Genomic DNA, 18,931 nt, shown 5'->3' with positions numbered 1-18,931 from the left:
CAGTAGTATTAACACTGCCATCTACTAACACTGGCTGACTGGCCACCGTGCCCGCTCCAGTTCGCCTTATCTGTATCACTAAACCCTCACCACAGCTGGGCGGTGGCGGCACCTATAATCCCAGCACTTGGGAGACTGAGGCAGGAGAATCACAGGTTCAAGACCAGCCTCAGCAACTTAAGGAGGTCTCCCACAACTTAGCAAGTCTGTTTCAAAACAAAAAATAAAAAGGGCTGGGGATGTAGCTCAGAGGTAGAATGTCCCTGGGTTCAATCTCCAGTACCACACACACATTTTTTTTTCTTTTTTTTTTTTTTTGGTGGTACTGGGGTTCCTGGAAGCCCTTCTTCCTCCGGGCTACACTCCCAGACCTATTTTATATTTTTGAAACAGGGTCTCTTATGCCAGCACGGCTGGCTTTGAACCTGCGCGATCCTCCTGTCTCCGCCTCCCAAGCGCGGGGATTACAAGCGTGCGCCACCACGCCCGGCTACCACACACACATTTAAAAAAAAAACCCTAGCCGGGCATGGTGGCGCACGCTTGTAATCCCCGTGCTTGGGAAGCTGAGACAGGAGGATCACACGGGTTCGAAGCCAGCCTCAGCTACTTAGTGAGGCTCTCAGCAACTTAGTGAGACCCTGTTTCCAAATAAAATATAAAATAGGTCTGGGAGTATAGTCCGGAGGTAGAAAGCCTCTGGGTCTACCCCCAGTACCACCAAAAAAAAAAAAAAAAAAAAACCCTCACCACAGCCCCAGCTGGCAGTGTCAGCCCCGTTCTACTTGTGAGGACACTGAGGTTTAAGCAGGTTGAGGTAACTTGCCCAGTTCACCCAGTGGAAGAAGCTGGATTCCAGCCCAGGCTCCCTGTGTGAATGGTCTGAGCTGTCAGATTCCAGAGTAATAATTGAGAAAGGCCCAGTGTTAGGTAGATGTAAAAAAGATCAAAGAGCCCAAGCCATAGGGATAAGTGGTGTAAGTGGTGAGTCCTCGGGGACCTGGTAGAAGCCACCTGGGCATCACAGTGGAACTAAGGCCTTCGGGCAGCTTAATCCACCTCCTCTATCCAGTCCCTGGAACTGCCCCCAGATCCTCCTCTGTTTAAAACAGTCAAATGAGCCAGGTGTGGTGGCACACGCTTGTAATCCCAGCATTTGGGAAGCTGAGACAGGAGGATCCTGGTTCAAAGACAGCCTCAGCTACTACTTGGTGAGGCCCTTTGCAACTCAGTGAGACCCTGTTTCAAAATAAAGAATAAGAATTAGGGCTGGGGGTGTAGCTCGGAGGTAGAATGCCTGAGGTAGAATGCCCCTGGGTTCCATCCCCAGTACCAAAAAAATAAAATAAAATAAAATAAAGTCAAATGCATGCTTGTGTTGCCATCTTGTGGCCATGGTCAGAATTACAGATGAAGGCTCCCTGTTTAACCCAGATAAACAGACCAGGCCTCCAAAAGCTGCCAGTGCTCCCCTTAGCCCCACCCTGCCCAGGGTGACTTCCATTTTCCCCTCGGCTGCTGGATGACCATGGCCAGGCTTCTCCCCTGGGCCTCAGTTTCCCAGGCTGAACAGTGGGTGGGCTGAGCCTTGTCTGCTCCCCCGCCCCAGGAGTCTGGACCGCCTGGATTCGGTGGACATGCTGCTGCCTTCCAAGTGTCCTAGCTGGGAAGAGGACTACAACCCCATCAGCGACAGCCTCAACGACGCCAGCTGCATCAGCCAGGTGGGTGGCTGGAGCTCAGGGGCTGGGGAGCCCCGCACCCGCCTGGCGGCCCCCACGTCTGCATGGCGCTGTTGTGTCGTCTTTGTTCCTGAAGCCACCTCTGTGTGTCTCTGCTCCACTGACCGTCCCGCGGCTGGAGGTCATTGTCACGGGCCTGACGCACGTGGCCTCCTGAGCTCAGGACCCGAGAGAGGACACCCGCCACTGCTGCCAGTGGGGTCTGGGCCTTGCCGCCCTCCTCGTGCTCACAGCCATGAGGAGGGGAAAGGGAGACTGGGTCGAGTCCCCGCCCTGTCACTGGTGGTAGGAGCCAGCCAAGCCACCTCCTCTCCCAAAGCCTCCATCTCCTGATTCAGACAGGAGGGTGATAATTCCTATTTTAGAGTCTAATGAGGAATAAATAAGAGGAAATCTTAATGTGTTCAGCGGAGGGCAGCTACCTTTACAGCAGTTGTTCTATCTTGCTGTGTGACCTCAGGCAAGTTACTTCTCTCCTCTGGGCCTCTGTGCCCACCAGCTCTGTGGCATTCGGGCTTGCGGGCCCCGCCAGCCCCACCACTAACACACCACGGTGCCAAGCACTCTGCTGCACATTTCCCTCACCACTGTCCGCTGCGTGAACCCTCGCATCCACCCAGAGGCGGCCCTGTTCATGACCCACTTCCCAGAGGAGGCGCTAGGCCTCGGCGGTGAGTCACACAGCTGGGAGGAGGGACCTGTGGGCGTCAGGCCCCAGCGCTGCCACGTAGGCAGCACCTTGGGGTTTGTAAATGGAGCACAGCCATGGCTGAGGGATGAGCCCCGAGAGGACACGTGCCTGCAGGGAGCCGCACACCAGGCAGTGAGGGCGCCAGGCAAGACCCAGCCTCCTTTCTGGGCAGGAACAGGCCATGGCCTGCGGCGTGCAGGCCCAGAACCAGGGCTAGGGGACCCGTGAGAAAGCACAGAGGGGGACATGTGGCTCAGTGGCAGAGTGCTTGCCAACTGTGTGCAGTGCCTTGAGTTCAATCCCCAGCACCACAAAAAGAAAGAAAAGGAGACGCCAGGCATGATGTTGCATGCCTGTAATTCCAGCAACTCAACAGGCGGAGGCAGGAGGATTGCAAGTTGGAGACCAGCCCGGGCAACTTAATGAGACCCCATCTCAAAATAAAATAATTTTTTAAAAAGGACTGGGGATAACCAGGCATGGTGGCACATGCCTTTAATCCCATTACTGTGAAGGCTGAGACAGGAGGATCAAAGATTCAAGGCCAGTGCATGGTAATTTAGCAAGACTCCATTCCAACATAAAAAATAAAATAGGGCTGGGGATGTAGTTCAGAGATAGAACACCCCTGGGTTTGATCTTCAATACCACAACTAGGCATGGTGGCACACACCTGTAATCCCAGTACTTGGGAGGCTGAGCCAGGAGGATTACAGGTTTGAATCCAGCTGCAGCAACTTAGTGAGATTCTTAGCAATTTAACGAGACCCTGTTTCCAAATAAAAAATAAGATAGGGATAGAGTCATAGCTTGGAGATAGAATGCCCCTGGGTTCAATTTAGTAACACACACATTCTCATTCATTCTCTCTCTCTCTCTCTCTCTCTCTCTCTCTCTCTCTCTCTCTCCCTCTCTCTCTCTCTCTCATGTGCACACACACACACACAATTCCTAATACCACAAAAAGGGGGTGGGGTTTGGGATGTAGCTCAATGGTCAGGCATCCCTGGGTTCAATCCTTGGTACTGAAAAAAAACAGAGAGAGGAGAGGGCTCTTGAGAACTCAAACTCCTCACCACTCCGTTATTTCTGGCCTGACCAATCCCTTCCCCCAGCCCTCTAGACTCCCAGGAATGGGACCCTGTGCCCTTGCCACCTTCATAGCTGACCCGGCCGCCATGCCTGCCCCTCCAGCCCATTCTCAGCCGCCAGGAGTGTGTAAGTCAGATCCCACCTGGCCTTGGCACCAAGCCCTCCAGTGGCTCCCACCTCACCCAGAAGGGAAGCTGAGTCCTGGCTTGGGCCTGCGAGGCCCTGGCAGACCCAGAGCCAGCCTGGTCCCGGGGCCTGTCCCTTACCCTGCTCCGGCCTCACGGCCCCCTTCTGCTCCCACTCGTATGCCGGCCCCTCTCCCGGAGCCCCTCCCTCAGTCTTGAATCGTGTCTCAGGTCTTGGCTCAAATGTCAGCTCCCCAGAGAGGCCATCCCCGTCCTATCTTCAGTAGCCCTCCGCCCCACGCTCCCGCGCCGGCTTGTGCCCTCAGTGTTCCCGGCACGTGGGATGGTGCCGGCCACAGGTGTGTGCTGGGCAGCTGTTCCCTCCGTGTCCTCCGTCTGTGCTCCTCTGTGTTTGCTCCCCTCATTCACATTCTTCCCCTCTTCTCTCAGGTGTGTCTCCATCTACATGCGTCTCTCACACCCACCTCCACCCCCGCCCGGCCCCAGCACCTCCAACACCTTCGGCCAGGCTGGGGACCCAGGCAGGTCTCACCTACCACTCCCTCCCAGCCCCGGCTCTCCTCATCCAGGGTCTCTGACCACCCTTCCCGACCCTCAAGCCCAGAAGGTTGAATCACTGGGCCGACTAAGTGGCCCAGAGTCAGAGACGTCCCGGCCTGGGGAGGAGAAGGCTCTAGGACCATCCCTGACTGTGTCTCCAGGTGGGCTGCCCGCCTGGGGGCTAGACCAAGGGAAAGACTGGCAAACAACAGATTATAAGTCCTCAGTGATGGCCAGCCCCAGGATTGGACCTCCCATCCCATCCCTGCAGGAAGCCAAGTGAAACCTCCCAGCAGCTGGCTCCAGCCAGTCTGGGGAGGAGGTTAGGCCAGCCGGTCTCAGTTTTCTTGCACCAGAGCCTGAGTACCCCAGCCCCGGCCCTCCCTTAACCCTCACCCTCTCTTTCCTGCAGATTTTTGGACAGGCCTCCCTGATACCCCAGTTGTTTGGCCATGAGCAGCAGGTCAGTATGTTTCCCATTCTCATGCACCCCAGTCTGGGGTCCAGGCCTGGGTCTTGGGCCTGCATCCAAGGGGTCCTGGCACCTCACCTGGGCAGTACACGCAGACCCGTGCTAGGAAGCTGCCTCCAGTGGGGATGGGGCCAAGGCCACACCGGGGTCCCGGCCCTCCACCCCACCCCTGTTGCTTCACTTCTGGGTGCCTCGGTTTCCTCTTCTCAAAAATGGAAAAGAAGTCGGGTGCAATGGCACACGCCTGTAAGCCCAGTATTGGGAGGCTGAGACAGGAGGATTGTAGGTCCGGGGCAAGCCTCAGCTACTAAGTGAGGCTCTCAGCAACTTAATGAGACCCTGTTTCCCTATAAAAAATAAAATAGGGCTGGAGGTGTAGCTTGGAGTAGAATGCCCCTGGGTTCAATCTTCAGCACCACAAACAAAACAACAACAACAAAAAAAAAAAACAGGACAATGGGAGGTGTTCCTCAAAAGTCCTCTGGCTCCCTCTTCTCCTTCCCAAAGCCTAGGCAGGCCTGAGGAGACTTTTTCCTGGATAGTTCAGGGACTTGGACCTGCCAGCTAATACCACAGCCCTGACCTTCCTCCTTTCCAGAGCCCCAGCAGGTCCTTTAAGGACATTGGGGTATTGACCTGAATCAAAGAGTTTTCAGCTCCCCCACCCCAGCCCCAAGACCAGAAAGTTGGGCGGGAAGGCTGCTCCTGACTCAGCCTCTCACTGTAGCCTTGAACAGTCAAACAGGCCTTGATCCAAGGCCACCATCCCAAAGGGGCAAGGCTGACGCTCTCCTCATGCCAGCCGTGGATGCCTGTGTCCCTCCCCTGCGTCCTAGGAACCATGAGTTCCTCTTGAGCACACTATTCCAGAGAGTCTTTCGGGAGCCCACAGTGGGCCAGCAACCTCTTCCTGCCCTGACTTCAGTAGGTCTGAGCAAAGGATATGACGTGTTAGCACGCGAGCCCCTGAGGCAGGGCAGTGCCTGCGCAGTCCGTCCTCAGCAACACACGACTGGCGCCAGCAGCACTGACTGGCTGCCCTGCCTGTACTTGGGAGCATCTTAGTCAACGTCTGGAAATCCGTGTGCTTAGCACGTGGCTGCCTGCGTTGACAGTGCAGGTGACCAGGTCCTTACTCTCCTGGACCCTCTCCTGAGCACGTGATAGGAGTTATTTCATTGGCTCTTGACGCTCTGGAATTGAGACTGTAGCCCCACTTTCTACATGCAGTGACTGACTGGGCTGCATTCATGCCACGAGGAGATGATGGGCCAGGTCGGAGGCCCTGGCAGCCCGGCTCCAGAGCTGTGCCCAACCCCACAGCAAGACCTTGCCGTACTATACCTGTTTATCCAAGCATAGTGGTGCATGTCTGTAATCCCAATACTTGGAAGCTGAGACAGGAGGATCTCAGGTTTGAGGCCAGCTTCAGCAACTTAGTGAGATTCTTAGCAACTTAACAAGACCCTGTTAAATATCCAGGTGTTGTGGTGCATACTCATAATCCCAGGATTTGGGAGGCTGAGACAGGAGGACTGCGGGTTTGAGGCCAGCCTCAGCAACTTAGACCCTGTTTCAAAATAAAAAATAAAATAGGGCTGGGGGTGCAGCTCAGAGATAGAATGCCTCTGGGTTCGATCCTTAGTACAAATAACAACAATAATTTTTTAAAAACTGTCTGCAGTGGAAGATGTTCTCCAATCCATGCTTGTTCAAAGTAGCCAGTCACCAGTCACAGTGACTTTGGAACAAGTGAAATGTACCTGGTATGACCACAGAACTCTATTTAATTCTCAATGATTTTAATCTAAATAGCCACATACAGCTAGTGATACCATATTGGACAGCACAGATGCAGACTTTCGCACTGGGTGCGAGGATTGTGCAGTCACTTTACCTGGTGTACATACAGGAAAGCACCCAGACCAGTCCCTTCCGTGTAGACGAGGAAAGACAGGCCCAGAGACAGCGGGGGCCAGAGGCCAGGCAGCGGGGTCAGAGCTGGCCCACAGCCCAGACCCATCTCTTCCTCCACAGGGCGCTCAGTTAGCTCGTACTCTCTCCTCTAGCCCCAGCCTCCCCTCAGGGCCTCCGCCCAGTGTCCATCTTTAGCCAACCAATTACCCCACGTACTATGTGGTCCTACCTACCAAGATAGCCTGAGAAGGGTAAGAAAACCCTTCCATCAGGAGGTGGAGACCGGAGGATCACGGTTCACTGACAGCCTCAGCTACTTGGCGAGGCCCCTTGCAACTCAGTGAGACCCTGTTTCAAAAAATATATAGACTGAAAATCAGGACTAGGGGTGTAACTCGGAGATAGAATGCCCCTGGATTCTATCCCCAGTACCAAAAAAAAAAGAAAGAAAGAAAGAAAGAAAGAAAGAAAGAAAGAAAGAAAGAGAAAAGAAAAAGAAAACCCTTCCAGAACCCTCAGAGTATATGTATGGTAAGACCCCCTCCATGCTCACACTCCCAGCTTCAGCTCTGTAGGATCCTAGAGCATCATCTCTGCAGGAAATGAAACCATCCTAATGAGGATGACTTAGTAGATGGCAGATAGCATACCCACCACCATTCTCAATACTGCCCGTGGCAGACATCACTAATCAATCTGCACGGCTACTACCATCATTCCAGTCTCGCCTCTCCTCATCAGGCTGTTGCACTGGCATCCTCCGTGGCCCTTGCCGCCATTCCAGACCCCCTCCCCCGCACCCAGAATGTAAACCAGGGCTGCATTAATCTTCCTACGTACATATTTGTTGGTTCTTCCCGTTCCTCATTTACCCTGACACATGGGCCTCAAGAGAGTTTTTTGTTGTTTGTTTGTAAAATGAAGAGTTTAGACCATATAGTGATAAATATTCAGCCCACCTGCGAACACCCGGGGCAGACATTACTGATTGATTATAGACTTCTTTTACCGCCAAATTCAGTTATGACCTTAAAAATCTGTGTTAGTCAGTGTGGACACATAAGATATCATCTAGTTAACCTCCTGCCATATTCCAGCTTTCTCCTTATTGTAGAGATGAGGAAATTGAGGCCCAGAGGGCTGAGAGGGGCTATTTCCTTATGAAGAGCTCCATCTGCCCAGGCCGTGCCCCGGGTGAGCTGGGAGGGGGGTTGGCTGGGGTTTGGCCTTGCAGCAAGCCGACCACCACGCACCCCTCCCACACGGGCAGCGCTGGCCCTGACGGCTGCCCTTGCCCGACAGGTGCGGGAGGCGGACCTGAGCGACCAGTACGAGGCGGCCTGCGAGTCGGCCTGCAGCGAGGCAGAGTCCACCGCGGCAGAGGCGCTGGACCTGCCGCTGCCCAGCTACTTCCGCTCCCGCAGCCACAGCTACCTACGCGCCATCCAGGCGGGCTGCTCGCAGGAGGAGGACAGTGTCTCCCTGCAGTCCCTCTCCCCGCCGCATAGCACCGGCAGCCTCAGCAACAGTCGCACGCTTCCAAGTGAGTACCAGGGTGGAGGAGACGGTGTGGAGTGTTTTGGCTTTGAAGGGGACCCAGGACTCAGGCCTGGGGGAGATGCCTGGGAGACATTCAGAGTGGGCCAGCCATCGCTGGGAAGGATGGCTAGGAGCAAAGCAGGAGGCCTCGGGCTGCGTTCCCCACCAGTGGGGGAACTGGAGCTCACACCAGGGATGGCAGAAGCAGAATGAGGTGGGGGCTGCAGGTGTTAGAGAGGGCTGCGGCTCCTAGAATCCTTGGTTGCATTCTGGTTTGGAGGTGCCACCTGCTGTAGTTGGGGCTCACTGGAGCCACTCCCTGTTGGGGAGGATCGAGTCCCGCAGGGAGGCAGAGCCTGCAGCTAGCATGAGATCTGTGTGAAGGAGCCCTTTCCAGGTCTCTCACCTTTCCCACCAGTGATAACCCACGCTTCCTGGCTCTTGTTCTAACGCCTCTGACGATAAACCACGCATGACCACAGGAAGAAGGAGGCCCTGTGCAACTTTAGGAATCGGGACCAAGGAAAAAAAATCCATTTCTGGTTTAGTAGAGAGAGCTCTGAGCTTCCCTAACCAGCTAATTCTTCTCCCTGAATCTCACTTTCTCCACCTATAAATTGAGGGTATAAGCCAGACCCCGAGAGCTCCCGGGGGGCTCACCCGTCGCGTCTCACTCCTGCCTCATGCGACGCCCTGTCTAAACATTTCGTGGAAGGAACATGACCAGCGGTAGCCAGCCGTTAGGACTGCTTCTCAGACTCCACAGTGAGCTTCCTGACAGTCAAGGGCAGTCAGGATGGGATCGTGCGGGAAGAGCTGACGGCTAGCTTAAGTGCCTAACTAGTGTTTGATGTCAGTAAGTGAACTTGCATCACATAGACACTCTACACACAGGTAACCGCCCTACTGATTAAGTGAGCTAGTCTTACAGGGGCAGAACAGTGAGTGACCACCACTATTGCCGTCCAAGCCACCCACCCTGGGTGGCAGCTGGGTAGATCTGAGCTCTTCCAGTCACTTTTATTTTATTTATTTTGTTTATTTTATTTATTATTTTTTTTTTTTTGGCGGTAACTGGGGTTACCTGGAAGCCCTTCTATCTCCGGGCTACACTCCCAGACCTATTTTTACATTTTTATTTGGAAACAGGGTCTCCTAAGCCAGCGCGCGCGGCTGGCTTCGAACCTGCGCGATCCTCCTGTCTCTGCCTCCCAAGGGCGGGGATGACAAGCGTGCACCACCACGCCCGGCTCCCAGTCACGTTTAGGACTTAAGGATCAATCTCACTTTCACACGAATCCAGATGCGGATGTGGATGTGCATGTGGTGGTGCACACCTATAATCCCAGTACTTGGGAGGCTGAGACAGGAGGATCACAGGTTCTCCGCCAGCCTTAGCAACTTAGCGAGGCTCTCAGCAACTTAGACAAATACTGTTTCTGAATTAAAGATAAGATAGGTCTGGAGAGCCAGGAGTGGTGGCTCTCACTTGTAATCCCACCATTTGGGAGGCTGAGACAAGAGGATGGCGGTTCGTGGCCAGCCTCAGCTACTACTTAGTGAGGGCTTTCACAACTCAGTGAGACCCTGTTTCAAAGTAAAGAATAAAAAAATAGGGCTGGGGTGTAGCTCAGAGGTACAATGCCCCTGGGTTCCATCCCCAATACCGCAAAAAAAAAAAAAGACAAGTCTGGGGGTGTAGCTTGGAGGTGGAATGCACCGGGTCCAATCTCCAGCACTACACACACAAAAGGTCCAGTGTGGTGTCATTTCAGAACTTCAAATGCCATGCACCCACAGCGGGGCCGGCCATCCATGGCTGGGAGCCAGTGTGGTCAGTGTCTTCTTTGTGCTTATACACCAGTGGCCATTGCTGGTTCCCCAGGTGGGAAGAAAATGTATCAGGCAGGTGTCGAGTGGCCGTGGGACTCTGAATGGCTGATGGTGTGTGCTGGCTCTTTGACCCTGAAGGGTCTTTCTGGTGCCTTCTTTTCCAGCATGGGCAATGCCCCTTTACCCCCACTGCTCCCAACAGCCCTCTGCTTCTCTCACCCTCCCCTTCTCCACCTGGTGGTTCCTCCTCCCCACTCAGCCTTTGTGCCCGGGGCTCTGCCTGCCAGTCAGGCATCTGGGCAGAATCCTCTGGAGACAACTCTTTCCCCACTTCCTCCCTTCACGATCACTTAAACCATTTGAAATGGGGGCTTTGGGCTTTGTGGAACTTGGACGGTCTGGGTTGGTCTGCTGTAGCCTTCCTTCTAGCCCTGCCAGCCTCTGTACTTTAGAGGTCTCCAGGCTGGTGTTGAGGCTGTGGTCCTGTGACCTCCAAATCCAGGGAGCCGGGCCAGGCTCTCCCAGGAGGCTGCTGCAGTCCCGTGGGGACCTCTGGTTAAGGATGGCGTCCCCACGTTCTCACGGCCCTCACAAGTCCTCGAAGCATGAGGTGGGTCTGGAGGGACACACAGCATCCCCAGTATTTCTCTGCAAATAAACCCTCACTTGCTGGTTCCCTCCAACCCCAATGACTCAGGAATGAACTGAAGCCATACAATGGGCTTCATGTCCCAGAACCCTCTTGGTCACCTCTTGTCTCATAACGCTGCATAACAAGCAACCACAAAAATCAGTGCGATGAAGCAATTACCATGTGTTCCTCGCTCCCAAGTTTGTCAGCGAGGACAGCTCAATTCCACGTTTCTCATCCTTCTCCTGGGACCAACAGCTCCTCCTGGGATCAGTGACCTAGCCGGGGCATGTTCTCCTTGTGGAGAGGGCAGAAGGCAAGAGAGCAAGCGTGACCAACTGCATACCCACGTCCAAGGCCCCGGCTTCAGTAACATCTGTTAACATCCTGTTGTCCAAACAAGGTGCATAACTGAGCTCAGGGTCAACCGTTTGCCTTTGTGTAAGAAACTGCACGGGTATAGCAAAGGATGTATAGCAGAGAGGGTGAAGACTGGCGATCAGTAATTCAGTCAGCTGTGGTTCAGTCTCTCTTCACCTGCCTCCCACTTACCCTCCAAACCCCCCAAATGTCACTCCATCATGGCATCGAGAGCTCATGGTCCGTCAGGTCTGGTTATGGCTCCTCGTGAATGACCAACCTATGATGTAAAAAGCCAACCCCCCCACATGCACAGCATACTTTGGTAAAACAGGGACAGGGTAGCTGGGCACGGTAGCGCACATCTGTAATCACAGTACTGGGAGGTGGAGACAAGAGGATCGCAGGTTCAAGCACAGCCTTGGCAAGTAGCAAGACTCAGCAACCTAGGAAGACCCTGTTTCAAAACAAAACAAAAAGTGCTGGGCGTGTAGCTTGGAAGTAGAATGCTCCTGAGTTCCATCCCCAGCACCACACACACACACACACACACACACACACACACACACACACAAGAAGATGAGGGCATTCACATTTCCTGTTCAGAAAGGGGAGAACTCAGAGTCTTTGTGGTGGTTCCGAAGTCATTCTGGGAACCTTGTTGGGCAGATACTCTGGAATTAGGGAGCCATCCCGTTTGTCTCCTACACTGGAGAATATGATCTCTGGGTAGCTGAATGCCTTTCTTAAGCCTGCTGCCTCCCTGAAGAAAGCCAGGAAACGATATGTCCTTGTATATTTTTGAGAGAGTTCTCTTCCTTTAGTATAAGCAGATCGCTGTTACCCATACACCCACCCCAAACAGTTTGTGGGTTTTCTATATATTTGGTTCCATGTAACTTCATGTGCCAGAGCCACACCCGTAATTATTTTTGAGTCCTGTCCCTCTCTAGACTTAATTGTGCCTGCTGTGGGTATAGCGGGCTTCTGCAGGACCATGCCCTTAAGCTTTCTATACACTCTTTAAGCTCTTTAGCCAGCCAAAAATAGCTACCAGATGTGGCCTATAGGGTGTTACTAAAAAGTGTTATATAACCACACCCTTGATTGGCTCTGGCCCCTTGCTGTATCTTAACTGGCTATGACCTTGGTTTGGTTCTTGTCCCCAGGCTGTATCTCAATTTGAGAATGATTTACTGGCTGGAGAGATGGGAGTTGACAGATTTATTTTCTAACTCAGCAAGTTCTGGACTCTCTATTTACTCTAAATACTCCCTACAGATTGTCTATTTCTTTTGTGAGTTCCTCTCTTTCTTTCCTTTTTTGTTACTTTTTCTTTCTTTCTATTTAAGTACTATGTTTCTGGCAGTCTCACTAAGTTCAGCTAACTGTGCACCTGTAACCGTAATCCTCCTGTCTCCCAGGTATCGGGATTACAGCACACACCACCACACCTGACCCGCTCTTCTTTCTTGTAAGTCTTTATCAAATGCAGCCCAAAGGAGCTAGCTCTCGCATTCAATATTTTGCCTGGAGACTATCATGCCCGAATCTGTATATTCTCCTCAACTGTAGATGACAGTTTCACCAAGAATTTTGACCCTTACATAATCCTGGGCATTTTTTCTTTCAAGCTCCCTGTAACAATTCACACACTGTTAACTCCCTCCTTGGTCCTAAAGCCAATGTTACATGTTTTTGGTTTTTATCGCTACCACAGTCCACTTTTGGTACCACTTTGTATCAGTCAGCTATCACCACCGTGATACTGTGTAATGAACACACGATTCTAGTGGCTCACATTAATACGCATGTGTCCTCCTCCGTGACTGTGCAGGTCAGCTCTTTCTGCTCTGCGTCCCTATATCCTGGTTCCAAGGGGTACCATGGCAATTGAGGCCCTGCCACACGTGTTCTTCCCAGGGTCGTGGTAGAGTATGTGAGGGCAACCTCACTGCGCAAGCACGTTTCTAGTTTCTCTTTGTGTCCCACATCCAGTTGGTCAAAGCAGATCACATGAGTCCAAAGCCCAGGCTCAGCAAAACACATTCTACCTTTGGTGGGAAAAACTGTGGTTCCATAGCAAAGGGCATACATATCAAGAAGATTTTAGAATTGAGGCCAGTAATTCAATCACAGCACCCCTGGCACAGCCTATATAAATGATCCAGCAATTGGTTTGGGTTGGTTTGTTGTTTGTTAGTTCGTTGGTTTTTGTGGAGGGAGGCGTGTGGTACTAGGGATTAAACCCAAGGGCTTTCTTCCTCCAGGCTAAACCCCCAGACTTATTTTATTTTTTATTTGGAAACAGTCTCACTAAGTTACTGAGAGCCTCACTAAGTTGCTGAGACTGGCTTTGAACCTGCAATCCTTCTGTCTCAGCCTCCCAAATACTGGGATTACAGGCCACCATGCCCTGCTCAGCAATTACTATTAAATACAGAAACAGGCAACTTAGTGAGACCCTGTTTCCAAATAAAACATAAAAATAGGTCTGGGAGTATAGCCTGGAGGTAGAAAGTCCCTGGGTCCCATCCCAGTAACACACTAAATAAATAAATACAGAAATACAGAAATAGGAAGTTCCAGTTATTCTCAGTTTGGGGGTTTTAATCCAAACCAGTATAGTCAAGAAAGAATCATGTAGCAACATCTCACACCTACCTAGACATGTGTATACATATGTATCTACACACACACACACACACACACACACACACACACACACACACACACATATAGTCTTATAGAGCTGAGCATGGTAGCACACATCTGTAACCCCTGTACTTGAGAGGCTGAGACAGGAGTATTGCAGGTGCAAGGTGGGAAGATTGCAGATTTGAGGCCAGCCTCAGGAATTTAGCAAGACTGTTTCAAAATAAAAATTAAAAAATAGAGATGGAAGTGTAGCTTGGAGGTAGAATGCCCCTGGGTTCGCCGGGCATGGTGGCGCACGCTTGTAATCCCCGCGCTTGGGAGGCTGAGACAGGAGGATCGCACAGGTTCGAAGCCAGCCTCAGCTACTCATTGAGGCTCTCAGCAACTTAGTGAGACCCTGTTTCCAAATAAAAAATATAAAAAAGGTCTGGGAGCATAGCCCTGAGGTAGAAAGCCTCTGGGTTCCACCCCCAGTACCACCAAAAAAAAAAAAAAAAATAGAGATGGAAGTGTAGCTTGGAGGTAGAATGCCCCTGGGTTTGCCGGGCGTGGTGGCGCACGCTTGTAATCCCTGTGCTTGGGAGGCGGAGACAGGAGGATCACGCAGGTTCGAAGCCAGCTGAGCTGGCTTAGGAGACCCTGTTTCCAAATAAAAATATAAAATAGGTCTGGAAGTGTAGACCGGAGGTAGAAGGGCTTCCAGGAACCCCAGTACCACACACACACACACACACACACACACACACACACACACACACACACACAAAAGAATGCCCCGGATTCAATCCTTAATATAAAAAAAAAGTCTTGTACTCCTAGACCTACATACGATATAAAATCAGATGTACAAACACATGCATACTGATGTTTTTATATATACACATACACACCAAATACACCTACTCTCAACATTCACATACACACACATGTGTGACTCCTCCAAGGCTCATGCCACCCCACACCTCTAGCAGATTGGGACCAAAAAATTCACCCTCCCAAGTTCCCGGGTCAGCCCTCCCACAGGGCACTAGGAGATGCTTTTCTGTCCTTGGCCTCGCTCATGCTCAGCTGGTAAACTCACCAATCTCACAAGGAACATCAGAGCCATCACATGTTCAAGTCTGTGACCAGCTGGTCATGCAGTTGTGCTAAGAAAGGGCACTCAAGCCAGGCAGGCTGTCACATGCCTGTAAGCCTAGTATTTGGGAGGCTGAGACAGGAGGATTGAGGCCGGCACACAGTAACACAGCAAGGTCCTGTTTCAAAATAAAATAAAAATTTAAAAAGGCTAGGGATGTCACTCAGAGGTAGTCCACCCCTGGGTCAATCCTAGTACCACAAAAAAAAGAAGAAGGAGAAGGAGAAGGAGAAGAAGAAGGAGGAAGAGGAGGAGGAGGAGGAGGAGGGCACGCCTCCTTGAGACACTTCAGTGCTTCTCTGCTGAAGAATTGCCGTGATGTCCAGTGTCTGTTAGAATAGGTCCTTTACTTCCATCTGCCAGAAATTTGTCATCATAATTATATAAAACTCTAATGTCTATATTGTGAACACCCCCCCCCCATATCTGGCATCCTTGATCAGTGTAAAACTTGTACAATTACGTGACAGTCACCTCCCTCTGCACAGGTGCACGCCAACACGCAGGCACACCTTACTCAGCCGCTGTCTTCCCCAGGGGTCCTCCCTGCTCAGAACCCCCACAGCATCTGTCTCCAAGGAGTTGCCCCTACCCCGGGGATATTCTGAGTCCCGCATTGTTGAGGGGCCCCAAGCTCTTTGTCCTTCTCACACTGGTAAATGCAGCGACGGGTGGGGAGACGTGGGCGAGGGGCGGTCGTGCCTGCCCCTCTCAAGTGTGGCAGGATGTGGCGCTGCCCACCCAGCCACCCCCTCGAGCTGGCCTGCTTCCCAGCGCCAGTGCTGCCCTGGCCCCTCCCCCTTTCTGACCCAGATTCCACATTCCAGAAATAGCTCTGGCAGGTGACTGGCAGGCGGGTCAGCTCCAGCTGGGGCGGTGGGGAGAGCTGGGGAAGGCTCAGCTGCCAGCGGGCCACCTGGGAGGGGACGCAGCACTGTGACTCCCCCCATCCTGCCGCGAGAAAGGGGAGGAAAGAACAGAGAGAAACCTCCCTCCTGCTCCTCCCCCATTTCGCCTTCTGTCTCCCCATCCTCTCCCCTGCCTGCCTTCTCCCCTGATCCTCCCCTTCTCCCACTCCCTCTGAATCACAGGCGCCTGGGCGTCACCCAGCGCCTCAGCAGGCACAGTGGCAGGGAGGCTGCCCTGCTGCCTCCGGTGCACACACCTGAGGTCGCTCCCTGGCCACGTGGCGGCTCCAGGCTGAGCTGGGATGGGTTCCGGGCTCAGGAAACAGGCTTCCTTTCTGCTCAGGGGCCCGGAGTCCTAGTTTCAGCTCTGCTGAGTCGCTCTGAGCAGGTACCTGCCCCACCCTGGGCCTCAGATCCAGATCTGTGTTGTGAGGCTTGGGTTTGGGGACACGCCCCCCCTAGTCGGCCAACTGTGCCTGAGCCCAGGCTGCTCTGTCCCGCCTTGTCCTTTCTCCCATCCCCAGAACACCCCTGAGTCCTTCTGATTCCCATCCCCTCCTCACACTGAGACACAAGGCAGGGCCTTACAAAAATCCCTGCAGCCCACCCTCCAGTCGGCCTCCTCGCAGACCCTCCTCTGCTGCCCAGCCCTCCCAATTAGCGAGCACACTGCAGGCTCCCATCAGCCACCCACCCATCTGATCCCCAGATTGTCAGAGCTGAGAGGAACCTTAAAGACCACATGGCCAGAGACTGCGAATAGACTTCCGTTCTTATGCCATTTCTGATCCCTGGAGCTCAGGACATTTAGGCAAGCAGATAAGTGTGCCACCATTGTTGATTAGTGATGTCTGCTATGGCCAGGAGAGTTACCCCTATCTGCCATGCCTGATGTAACCCAGTTACCCGCCATACACACACACACACACACACACACACACACACACACACACACACACTTCACAAAGCAGCTGCAGCCTGGAGAATGTGTATCACAGTAGTCAAGGTCACCCAGCAAGTAGGTCTGGGAGCTGTTGCCCACCCAGGCCTGCCTGATTTCAAAGCTGGAATTCTCCAGCGTCCTACAGGGGGTCAGGGATCCAAGGTGGTCACGGAAGTTTCAGGGAGAGCCATCTGGCAGCATGGGTGCCATGGCTGAGGGGCTGGTGTCCAGGCAAGGGGCGGTGAGGCCTGGGCAGGGCCGTGGGGTCAGAGAGGGGTCGGAGACTCCAAGAGGCCTTTCCAGAATTAGTAATGAGAAGCCAAAACTCCCTGCTGCTGAGATGCACCGCTCTTCACAGGGGGACTGGCAGAAGGCAGGCACCACCCCTGGGCTCCGTCCGCCCTTAGACCAGCATATTCCTGGGCAATCCAGTGCCTACTATGTATCGGGCACATGCATTGGCATTCTTCTAAGTCTCCTCTTTTCTGTTTTTCTTTTATGTGTGTGTTGGGTGGGGAGGATGCTGGGGACTGAACGCAGAGGCAAGCCCGGCATAGTGTGCACACGTGTAATCCCTGTACTTGGGAGGCTGACACAGGAGAATCACACGTTTGAAGCCAGCTTCAAAAGTAATGAAACTAAACTACCCTGAGACTCCACTAACCCCAATCAGAATGACAACCATAAGGAAGTCAAATAACAATAAGAGTTGGCGAGGATGTGGGGAAATAGGAACTTGTCTACAATGTTGGTATGAGGGCAAATTAGTTCAGCCGCTATGGAGATCAGTGTAAATTCCTTAGAAAGCTGGGAGTGGATCCACCTTATGATCTGGCCCTACCACTCCTGGGGATCTTTACAAAGGGGTTGAAATCAGAGAACTACGGTAATATAAGCATATCCTTCCTCACAGCAGTGCAATTCACAACAGCCAAACTACGGGACCAGTCTAAGTGTCCATCAACAGATAAATTAATTACAAAATTATGGGAAACACACACAGTGGAATTCTACTCAGTAATAAAGAAGAATAAAATCATGTCATTTGCAAGAAGATGGAAGGAGAGCATTATGTTAAGTGAGATTAGCCAAGCACAGAAAGAGAAGGGACATCCATTTTCTCTCATATGCATGAGCTAGGGAGTATTAGGGATACGAGAGGGACTCCAGATAATGGAGGAGGAGATTCTCAGTGGAGAATCACACTTCTTCTCCTTCTCAATGGAGCCAGGGAAGAAGGGTGGGGGAGGAGAAAGGCTGAGGTCTATTGGTAATATTACCATCGACTGTGGGAATACATGTGAATATGCCACTGTCGATCTGGGTACTTGGTATTGAGAGGGAGGGGAAAAGGTGGTGGGGGCACCAAGTACTATGTGTATGTATGTCATTGTCAACGATGACTTACATTATGTCATTACAATAATTTACATTATGATGTGAAAATATAATGTACCAATAAAATAAAAAAATATAAACCCAGGCATGGTGCGTACACTTGTAATCCTAGCATTTGGGAGGCTGAGACAGGAGGATCACAGTTCACGGACAGCCTCAGCTATTTAGTAAGGCCCTTTGCAATTCAATGAGACCCTGTTTCCAAATAAAGAATAAAAAAATAGGGCAGGGGGTGTCGATCTGAAGTAGAATACCCCTGGGTTCCATCCCCAGTACTAAAAAAAAAAAAAAAAAAAAAGAAAGAAAGAAAGAAAGAAAGAAAGAAAGAAAGAAAAGAAAAACAATATTTTAAAAATTTAAAAAGTAATGAAACTCTCAGTAACTCAGTGAGACCCTGTTTCAAAATAAAAATAAAATAGGGTGGGGTATAGCTCAAAGATAGAATGTCCCTGGTTCAGTGCCTCATAACACACACACACACACACACACACACACACACACATACACATACACACACATATACACACACAAACCGAACCCAGAGGCATTCCACCTCTGAGCTATACCTCCAGCCCTATTTTATTCTTTATTTTGAAACAGGGTCTCACTAAGCTGCAGAAGGCCTTGCTAAGTAGCCGAGGCTGGTCTAGAACCTGCAATCCTCCTTCTCAGCCTCCCAAATTCTGGGATTACAAGCGTGTATCACTGCGCCTGGTTTAAGTCTCATTTCCAAGGAGATAGTTGGGGAAATAATGACCAGGACTGGAGGATTGGTGGGAAACCCTCCAGGTCCAAGATTGAGTCTCTTGGACAAGACAAGACAGGGGCATTCCTTTTACCCTTAAGAGGTAGAGAAGTCCCCCAAGGAAGGAGAAACAAATGGGGGTCCTATGGCATGGTGGTTAAGGACGGCAATCTTGCAG

At 51.9% G+C, this 18,931-nt stretch overlaps 1 protein-coding gene across 3 annotated transcripts in view; it reads left to right on the top strand.

Annotated features, from left to right (window-relative positions):
- DLGAP4 (DLG associated protein 4) overlaps positions 1-18,931 on the top strand; it is a gene marked incomplete at both ends in the record, with an annotated part of 86,540 nt that overhangs the window by 5,565 nt on the left and 62,044 nt on the right. For 2 of the 3 annotated variants that reach the window (XM_080716271.1, XM_080716272.1), the window contains 3 exons: positions 1,610-1,724; positions 4,624-4,674; positions 7,903-8,143. In XM_080716271.1, coding sequence (XP_080572397.1) covers positions 1,610-1,724; positions 4,624-4,674; positions 7,903-8,143 — 407 coding nt within the window. The remainder of the gene's footprint in view (positions 1-1,609; positions 1,725-4,623; positions 4,675-7,902; positions 8,144-18,931) is intronic. The other variant, XM_080716273.1, reaches the window with a different exon arrangement.

Source organism: Muscardinus avellanarius (assembly GCF_963383645.1).
Source record: "Muscardinus avellanarius genome assembly, chromosome: 19".
Classification (NCBI taxonomy): domain Eukaryota; kingdom Metazoa; phylum Chordata; class Mammalia; order Rodentia; family Gliridae; genus Muscardinus; species Muscardinus avellanarius.
This window is presented reverse-complemented; position numbering and strand designations above follow the sequence as displayed.